The 10,513-nt window shown below is 37.8% G+C and overlaps 1 protein-coding gene across 1 annotated transcript in view; it reads left to right on the top strand.

Annotated features, from left to right (window-relative positions):
- The first annotated feature begins 4,050 nt into the window (after positions 1-4,050).
- LOC108675683 (tubulin alpha-3 chain) overlaps positions 4,051-10,513 on the top strand; it is a 39,582-nt gene continuing 33,119 nt past the window's right edge. The window contains exons 1-2 of the mRNA XM_018163711.1: positions 4,051-4,196; positions 6,839-6,883. Coding sequence (XP_018019200.1) covers positions 6,854-6,883 — 30 coding nt within the window. The 5' untranslated portion in view covers positions 4,051-4,196; positions 6,839-6,853. The remainder of the gene's footprint in view (positions 4,197-6,838; positions 6,884-10,513) is intronic.

Raw genomic sequence — 10,513 nt, 5'->3', positions numbered from 1 at the left:
AACGCAAAAAAACTATTAACTCGCAACTACCAAAATTTAAGCATCCATTGCGCCAGCGCCACTACATATTCTAATTCTAATTTGCCTTGAAATTTAAACGCAACCGCTATTTACGGAATCCGGATTCAATTGGGTGACACCGCAACAAAGGAAATATATGTCTCGTTACATTAATGTTGGTTTGAAACTTGGAATCACTTTTTTATTGTAGAATATTAGTTTGAATCACTTCATTACGCTTACAAGAAATCTAATAAACAACGTTTGAACAATTACCACAGTATCACGCCATTGCCACTGCTAATGAAATCTCTCGGCCCCGTTTGGATAACGTCTGTTGCTAAATGAAGTGCGTATTTTGGGTTAATAAATTCTAATTGTTATCCGTTTTAGACTTATTTTACCACGAAAACGACGGGTTTGAACGCTAGTGACAGTGGGCACAACTCATAAATCTTACAATTACACAACTGTCGGGGCAACCTCTAAGCTCTAAGGCCGTAGTCAGAAGGAAGGATATTTTCATTTTTGTTTACCAATTATAAGTGAGAATAGAAATAACTACAATTTTGGAAGTTTGTGATCGGTTAACTTGCTTAAGGTTAGACACCTGAGGTATCTAAAAAAAGCTTTCAACTAAATTAGAAACAAATGATGACCGTGAATACTAGACGGAATCACATCGTTGACAGTGAATACTAGGCTGAACAGTCTACGGTCCTAACAGTCTGCTTCTCACGGGCTCTCACACCAACACGCGGTACGGAAGCACTCATACGTGCCCCACTGAACTTAGAGCAAGATTAAGATTCCCGAGGTTGAAGTGGCCCCTGACGGTGACGTGGCGAAGCAAGCCACGAGTGAAGCAGGCACGTCGTGGTGACAATTTCTAGAAAGAACTAGAACAATGTAATGGCTCCGGAAGAAAGCTGGTCAGGGAAACCTCGCAGGCCCACCGGCGTACCTTAAATAAAAGGGACATGGTCAGCATAAGGCTACTGGTGGTGCTGCCGCGCTATGTATTGAAGCGAGCAGACTGTTGGGGTGCTGACAAAATATAGACTAATAGAAAAACATGACCGACTAGCGAAATGACTAGCTGGTAAACGGAAGCAATTTTAGTCAGACATGGCTAGCAAGTTACATCTAATTCTCATCCATAATTGCACCCCCGCCTAAACCAATTACACACAAGTGACAATTTCAGTATAGAATGGCCAAGACAACAATTACAAAAATACAAGTATTAATTCACATGACGCCGCTTACCTTTGCAAACCGCTGTACAGCAAAGCAACGCTGACTGGAAACGAAGAGCGTACAAGATGCGCGCGAAGTCAGGGCTCGACAAGCAGTGGACTAATCTTCCAGCGCGCTTGACTTAACTTGACACTTTTGCGGGAAATGTAATATTAAGCGAGCTTACCCTCACAACAACTAAATTAGAAGTAATATAATGGCCCTTCAATACAAAAGCCAATGCACAAACCCAATTCAAGTCCTATAATCTGCTAAAGCGTGACCGCAGCATAGAACGGGCATCTGAGCAAAGAGGAAAAACAAGTCAGATTATCCTGGTCCACTCCAGCATAATCTGGAGGCCACTTATAGGGCTGGGGCTACTAAACTTTTTCACCGAAGGCCAAGATCAAGCTTTCTGAAACCTACGCGAGCCGGTCACGCCCATGGTTGAACTAATTCAAGGTTGACCCATGCGTAGCTGCGCCTTGCTGATGTCATTTGTTATTCCACCCGTGATGTCACCTTGGTCGTTGTGACGTCAACTTGTGAGGTCGCTGTGTGATTCAAACTGATTTGTAACACCTGTTTTGCTTACAATAAGATTAGTTGCTATAAATAAATTTTTTGGGCCATTTCAATGAAGTCAATTTTTTACATGGTTGAACTAATACAAGGTTTTCCATAGTGCAGTTGCACCGTGCGGATGTCATTTGTTATTCCAACTGTGACGTCACCTTGGCTCTTGTAACGCCACTTCGTGACGTCAAACTTATTTTTAACATCGGTTTTGCTTAATATAAGACTAGTAGCATGCAGTAAATAAATTTTCCGGGGCATTTTGATGAGGTCAATTTTTTAAAATGCTTTCAAAGATGACATAAAAAAAATATGTTGATTACTTTATTTACATTTTGTCCCCACAGTGACGTCACTCTAGAAATGCGCAGAACGGCGAAAAATCGTCATCGCCTTGGGTCAACCTTATATTAGTTCAACCATGGGTCACGCCCATTTACTGTTTTTGGTTCATGAGTAGCAAGAATTGAACACCATGCTCGATTTTTGTACACATTATGGTGAACCATGAGACATCTTGCTGGCCAGATGGAACACGTCTCGGACAAATATACGGCCAAACTCGCGGCCTGTCTTTCGGTCAATCTTTCAAATTTAGACTGGTTCTGGACGGGTCGCCTGCCGATGACCACCACTGCCCTGGATGTAATGGACCATCATGATTTCTGCCTTCCGGAACGTAGCCTTCAACACTTCTGGGCTATCATAGCTAGGCCGTGCGTCGAACCAGCCCTCGGTCGAACGGCCACTCGTCGAAGGACAATAAATTTTGGAACAGAACTATGCTATCTGAACCTAACCTCAGATGCGGTGAAAGTAAAATTACGTAATTTAACGATGCCCGGAAGTCCTATTCGATCCGCGGCCTGGTGGTGCACGGCAGGTTTTATGCAAGGCCGGAGGAGGACATAGCCGAGTGGTTCTCGGCTGATTGGTCGATGTCCGGAGAGATCCAAGGCGTTCCATTCAGGGCTTATTGGTGCACAAAATTGATGGTGCACGGCTGCGCTCCCGTTCAGGTAACCTTCAAGCTACCTGAATGTATAATACTTCCTTCCGGTCGTAATTCTTAATTTGGAAACCCAATGTATGTGAACTTATATTTTCGAATAAATTACATAAATTGTGCCTACGGATGTTAATTGATACCTGATAGTGCAATGAAAACAATGACAGTAAGCTGTAACTGTCGCCTTGTGTATGTGAAATAACTGTGGCCCTGCAGAAAAGACTACATCGACTGTTAATTCTGCAGCACACTTAATTCCAAGGCGCTGGTCTGTCACAAATCACGACAGTGAGCATGCAAATCAATTGCAGGTCCCTTTTATTGGCCTGACTTATTCTTCTGAGAATTTTGCTGATCATATACTACGGTATAACATCTGCCTTTAGTGTTTTGTGATAACAGAACCTCGGAAAATACATTCAAAATTAAAAAAAAATCAGTGAAATAAATTTTTCTATGTGGCCTTGTAGATCTGCAATTCAAGGATACATAGATAACATTTTACGTTGCTGTTGGTTTTCCGCTCGATACACTGACTCCAATTGTGTAAAAAATTGAATATACTGTAAGTTTAAAGGAAATATCATAGAAGCCTGTACCGAAAAACTTGTTTGATTTCTAAATATCTTAATTCGTGGTTTTTCCATGCAAGGAATGTGAGCATTTAAACAAACGCTTAAACTCTCATGTATAAACAGAAGCAATACAGAACACAATAAATAAGTGAAAGTTTGAAGCCATGGTACTGACCTCATTGCAAGCGCGATGCTTTTCACGAGACTTGAGCAGATAGCTAATCTTTCTTTGCATGACCAGGCGTCTGTTGATAGATATGTAATTTAAATAAAGAAGCTATTTAATTGCCCTAACGCTTCCAATAAGTTTCGGGTTCTTATTTGCCCCTAACAGCTTTTGATCTCAGATGCTATTTTAGCTGCTGGAACATAAAAAATTTGACTACCCTCATGAAATAATTTTAACAACTCCCCTCATTCGAACTACCCTAATCTTCATGTTAATGTATATTAGTGGAGCATATCGGTTTGTATTAAACCAGGAATTAACTAATAATACCTGACTTACACCCATTGGGTCGAAGGGAATTTCTCCGCAACACCGAACCTCTGACTGTAGCAGCCCGACAAAGGGTCAGAATGTTGAAGGTAGTCGAGCCATCAGTAAATTTTCGGTAATTCCGCGAGCCAGTCAGTCAGTGCCCAGTGGTGAGTTAGCAGCGGCTCGGTCAGTTCGTCTGGTGAAGCGATATCCGGCGTGTGTTTGTCTGCTCTTCTCTCTCAGCTGATCAACAGTTGCCGTTCCGCCCTCACTCCTACTCGAGGTCACCCTCGTCTTTACTTCATTGGCGCTGGTGAGTTGAACGTAATAAATCTGTAGTGATTCCACACTGCTAAATTTTGATATATGTTCATCTTTATTTAAAGGGGTTTCATTTCCTTCGTCTATCTACTGGTCCTTGCAAGTAGGCTTCTACATAAGACAAACTTTACAGCAGTTATAGCGACTAGTTGAGCTTTCTTCCTTGTGTCTTCAAGCCTCCACTGTCTTCAAATTGTTCACCGCATTTGCGAACTTCACAGCGAATTTTATGCATATTCTCTAGCCATGATTCACGTCCGAAACATTTATACAGCGACACGAAAGTTTTATTGACCTGACCATGGAAGTTAACATATAATAAAATCAGCTAACATGGCAAAATTTTACTAATTAGTGTATAATTTCTCTTTTTGGCTGACTGGCAAGGCGCGATAGAAGAAAATTTGTAAAATTTTTTATTCGTAAAACTTTTGATAGTATCGGATTATTAATGAATAGACTCATGACAAGCGAAAAATTGGTTAGTGAAAGAGTTATAAGCTTTTTCATACTATCAACCCAATTATTCACAAAGTTCAATAAGAACTCTTAAGTAGTAAGGAGTGCGAGATTTTATAGGAGTGGAGGATTTTATAATCCAGTCTTGGTTTCGAAAGGATCAATTGTCCATAATAATAATAATAATAATAATAATAATAATAATAATAATAATAATAATAATAATAATAATAAAATCTTAGGATCAATTGTCAATAATAAGATGATTAGCTTTAGAAAGAAGCACCATACGTTTGTACTGTAAAAGTTTGGTTGTTTGTAGGCTTGCTCTGGAAGTTGGATGACTGGTAAAGTTTCTGGGCACGTGGGTATGAGCAAGTCCATCTCGGATCCTCATCCGAAGTTTTAATTCTTATTTGTACCTGACCATGAATATTTAACTAGTGAATTTCGCAAAATTTTGCGCCAAAAGTCAAACTATTTAAATATTATAATTGTTGTCACAGGGGAAAATGGATTTCATATAAAAATTAAACTAGTCACAATTATTTGTTTGTTAAAAATCAAAATCTAAGAATGACTATGAAACCTAGACCAACTTGCGCATGAATCGATTGTAAATAATTTTTATTTAGGAATAACAATATAGTTGATATCATATTAACATACTGTATTTATCATATTATTATAATTAATAGCTTCATAATATTATAAAAGTGAGAATAACAATATAGTTAATGTCATCTGCTCTGGCAGTAATAACAAACATTATCTGATCACATAAATTAATTAAAAGGTAACTTTGGGAACTAAATTAATTAAAATGAAGAAGCAGAATATTTAAGCTAAAATTTAAGGGTTCGCCTTAGGAAGTTTTTCATTTAAGTATCAATTCGAATCCACGTTCGAGTCAGTAAATGAAATTTTTTTGCGCATTAAAAACGAGACTATCAAAATATCAGACAACTAATGACCAGATGAAAGATAACAAATACGCGTGGCAAGATTTGAACGGAATAAATCAATGTTAAAAGAGAACACGTGTACGTTCCAGGGAAAAGTAAATGCCCAGCTCAAGTAAACGCTTTACGTGACATGCCACTGATTTTTGGGGAATAGAATTTAAATAAAATTATAAACAAGCGCCACATTATTAACGAGCCACGGACGGAACTGTTTAGGTGAGAATGTTATGCAACATCATACCGATAAAGATTTGAATAACAAATAATCTGGTATTTATAAACAAGAAATAGGTTATTAACGAGCTACAGAGCTACTTAAAATAATCTGGTAGTTATAAACGAGTAATAATTCATTTAGGAACCACACAGCTACTTAAGACAGAAGATAATGTAGTATCTAATCAATAACGATTTGAATACCAAATATATTGGAAATACCTTTTAATAACATTTTTGCATATCCGCGGCACCGCGATCTTGATACCTTAGATACACACCACGTACATCTCTTCTGCACGCGAACACGACACCACACTTGCGTCCTGACTGGTTTATGATTAGAATTTTGCGCAGAATTTAATTTATTATATATAATACTACATAAACACAAAAAAATTATTTTATTGTGTGATTGCTAATTTATAATCGAAATTTTTTCAATAAATAGTTCCACAACGCGTGAAATTCATGAACAATATCACATTAAAATTCCACTTTGTGTTTCATCCAGAAATCATGAGCAAAATATCAGATTTTCCTGTAGATATCTTTCCAATTTGTGAATATAATGAAGGTTCTTACCATAAATTTAACAGAGCAGATATAATATTTAGAGCACTGATGTAATGGAAATTGAATATTCTTAAGTTGAGTATTCCAGAAGCTGAATTTTCCTGTTTCAAATAGAATTTATATTCTGTTCTATAAACTTAATTATGTATTTTTTTCACATCCTCTAATCTTATCTTAAAAATCAAATTCTGTGTTGATCAAAATCTTGACTGTTTTGGCGAATCATGAATCATGATTATTGTTCATGTTCCTAAAAAAACATATAAAGTTCAAGAAAAACGAATGTAATATTTGGAATTATTTTCTTAAATTGCATGACTGTATTAAGAAAAAATCTCAAATTTCAGATGAAATTAAAAACTATGCATTACTGTATTAAGAAATATCTCAAACTATTAAATCGAATTTTATTTTGCAGAGGCGAGCTTACACGATGAGTTCTCGAAGAATGGCAACTAAGGGAGTGAGTAAAACTTTGAAGTTTTTAATTATTCAATAACAGTTTTTAATTCTTTTATTCATGTTGTTTTTGTTGTTCCCATTATTGTTGTGTCAAATCGTGATCTATCTCTGCTAATGTTCGGCGTCACGTAGTAATGCAATTTTCTTCTAATTCACCTATGTTTAAACCATGTGAAAATTAATGCGAATTCATTAACTTATATGCAATTAAACTTGTTATTCAATATTGTTCTTGACGTTATAAACGCACTAATTACGATACTCAATAAAATACCTGTTGCTACAATGCTGACTTACTTCATATTCACGACAGTCACTAAATAATAAATTCATCGTCTCCTCGTCTCTTAATGTAGTTTTAACCTTCTACCGCCTGACACGAGTAACCGGAGCAATATTACTAATACAATATAATAATATAGTATTAATAATAATATTAGTAACCGGAGCAATATTGTCAAGCGCCTACTTCCCAAAAAGGATGAGTTCTAGTGAGCGCAAAATGACTTGCACTGATGGTTGCCGCCACGTACGACAACTTTAAAATGTTCTCTGTTGCGTACAAACGTCCTCAGGTTGCTACACTCAATAGTTTACGTATAATTTAAGTTAAAAGTTATTTTCCAGGAGAGTGACATACGGCGGTAGAGGGTTAAATGCGGCGTCTCATCGCATTGCACACGCACCCCGGTTAAACCCACCATGCAGAACTGCTACAGCGTTTGGTCATTACGGCCATTGACCGAGCTGCTAGTGACGTGACCTCTTGTACAGTCAAATGGTGCCTGCTGCTGACCTTTCTATTGACTGTCGATATTAAATGTACTCCCCTGTCTGTCTTTATTGATAGTACGTATTGACTTTCCTAGTATGACTGTAGTTTAGTTAGCTGGCTTTCACTTACTGTCCTTAGTCCATTTCAATTTTTCGAGCGATCTTTCGTTTTGGAAATTTAGTTTACGAATTTTTCCGGCAACCAGGATTTTTTTATTGCATTATTCAGATGTGAATGAAGTTGCTAAACTGCGTCCAGTGACGTCCCGAGTAGCGAAAATTTGTGCGTTCCTGTAGCAACGGCACTGCCATTAACAAATAGTTTTTTCTGGTGCGGGAGCCATCAAAACCTAGCAACGAAAGTGCGTGCAATAATGGATATGAATTAAAATTAAAGTATCATAACTGACAGACACTTTTTACAGGTAATTCTGGTCGTGTGACGATTTGCACCATCGTATATGTTCCTGAATGCTAGTCTATTGGCTGTGGAATTTATGACAGCATGAGATTTTTGTTACTGTTTTGATAGCTGAAAGATTTAATGCATGATAAGAATGCTTTAAGAATCTTTCTCGTTAGCTGTAATAAATAGTTGCCCAAAAATTGTGCTTGAAATTAGTTTTGAGTCACTGCTGTGGTATTGGCATCAATATCCACTTCAGCTGTTCTATAAGATAAGCAGCTGGTTGTTTCTTTATTGTCGTCAACGCGTACAGAATTTAGAATTTGACTAAAGAATTAAGCCATTCTCTGCGTTGATGAACCAAAAGCCACGTTCGCAAGTTCCCAATATGAAAATTACACATGGAGTGTCCGGCGCATGGAGTGTCCGGCGCATGGAGTGTCCGGCGCATGGAGTGTCCGGCGCATGGAGTGTCCGAGTGTCCGGCACATGGAGTGTCCGGCACATGGAGTATTCTACTCACGGAATGCCCTGGTTTTAGGTCGCACGTTGGAGCTATCGAGGCCACGAGCAGTTAGGACAGCCAGGGAGTGAGGCTCTTGTTATGTGTCACGTTCGAGCATCGATTTGACCTCTTCATGAGGCGCACTAAACCAAGTTGTTTCTGCGCTACGTAACCCCGACACTCATAGGATCTGTTAACCTTATTGTTCAATGCTTAACCTCGGCACTGATAGGATCTGTTAACCTTATTGTTTAATGCTGTTCCAGTTCTGTTTTTATGACCTGAGACATATGAACCTTATCTGTTAACCTTATTGTTTAATGCTGTTCGAGTTTTGTTTTTATGGCCTGAGGCATGAACCTTATCTGTTAACCTTATTGTTCAATGCTGCTCCAGTTTCGTTTTTATGACCTGAGACATATGAAACTTATCTATTAACCTTATTGTTTAGTGCTGTTCCAGTTTCGTTTTTATGACCTGAGACATGAAACTTAGCTGTTAACCTTATTGTTCAATGCTGTTCCAGTTTCGTTTTTATGACTTGAGACATATGAACCTTATCTATTAATCTTATTGTTTAATGCTGTTCCAGTTTCGTTTTTATGACTGAGACATGAAACTTAGCTGTTAACCTTATTGTTCAATGCTGTTCCAGTTTTTTTATGACTTGAGACATATGAACCTTATCTATTAATCTTATTGTTTAATGCTGTTCCAGTTTCGTTTTTATGACTTGAGACATATGAACCTTATTTATTAACCTTATTGTTTAGTGCTGTTCCAGTTTCGTTTTTATGACCTGAGACATGAAACTTATCTGTTAACCTTATTGTTCAATGCTCTTCCAGTTTCGTTTTTATGACCTGATACATGAACCTTATCTGTTAACCTTATTGTTTAATGCTGTTCCAGTTTCGTTTTTATGACCTGAGACGTGAACCTTATCTGTTAACTTATTGTTCAATGCTGTTCTAGTTTTGTTTTTATGACCTGAGACGTATGAACCTTATCTGTTAGCTTATTGTTCAAAGCTGTTCCAGTTTTGTTTTTATGACCTGAGACATGAAGTTTTGATCTGATATGGTTGAGTGAACTTCGTAATAACCGGTTGATATGTTGCTATCATTTGTGCTCAACGTCGTAGCCGTTGTTTAATGTTTTTTTGTGTTTAATCTATACTTCTATCAGTTTTTATACTCTCTGCTCAGCAATTCAGCAGTTTGCTTCCTGAAATTTGTGTTCTGCTCCCTTCACGTTGTGTATTTCAACCTATGTGATAAACGCATTAACGATGGTGTTGCGTGAAATTTGTGCTACATAATCTTCATGTACACGACGTTTCAACTCTGTTGAATTCATTTGTCTATGTACTGCATTAGCTGAGCTTCATGCTTTATTTCTGTTATTATTACCATTATACCAGTACCATTATTATTAGTGTTTCCAAAGCTTTGTGATCTACGCTGCACTATTTGCATGCCTAAATCGGGTAATTTTTGACCATCGCAACAAATGCGCATTCAAACTTTACGTATTAGTGACGCATAGAATTGCTGATTTCTTTGCACTTCGTCTCGTGTTACATATGCTACTAAACTACATATGCTACTCGTGATTATGCTACTAAACATGTCGGCATCATAATCTCCGAACTCAACGCTGTTCCTTAAATTATGGGGGGGGGGGGAAAGGGGGAAAAATTAACGGGGGGAAAATTGTACCTGCTGAATTTCAGTTGCCAGGTTTTGGTCGTTTTCATAACAATGAAGAGCAGTGCAGTAGAGGTGTAGCTCTGTGGGTTAGAAACTCATCTGGGGCCCAGCAAGTTAAGTTATCTGCAGAGCATCAATCAGCTAGAGAATCAGTGTGGTGCGAACTTACTCTAAAAGGCAAAGATAGCCTTCTCATAGGGGTCATTTACAGATCACCTAACAGCTCCTCTGATA

The sequence above is a fragment of the Hyalella azteca genome, unplaced genomic scaffold (assembly GCF_000764305.2).
Source record: "Hyalella azteca isolate HAZT.00-mixed unplaced genomic scaffold, Hazt_2.0.2 contig12009, whole genome shotgun sequence".
NCBI classification, from domain to species: domain Eukaryota; kingdom Metazoa; phylum Arthropoda; class Malacostraca; order Amphipoda; family Hyalellidae; genus Hyalella; species Hyalella azteca.
The sequence above is the reverse complement of the archived record's forward strand: the minus strand, read 5'-3'. Positions and strand labels throughout refer to the sequence as shown.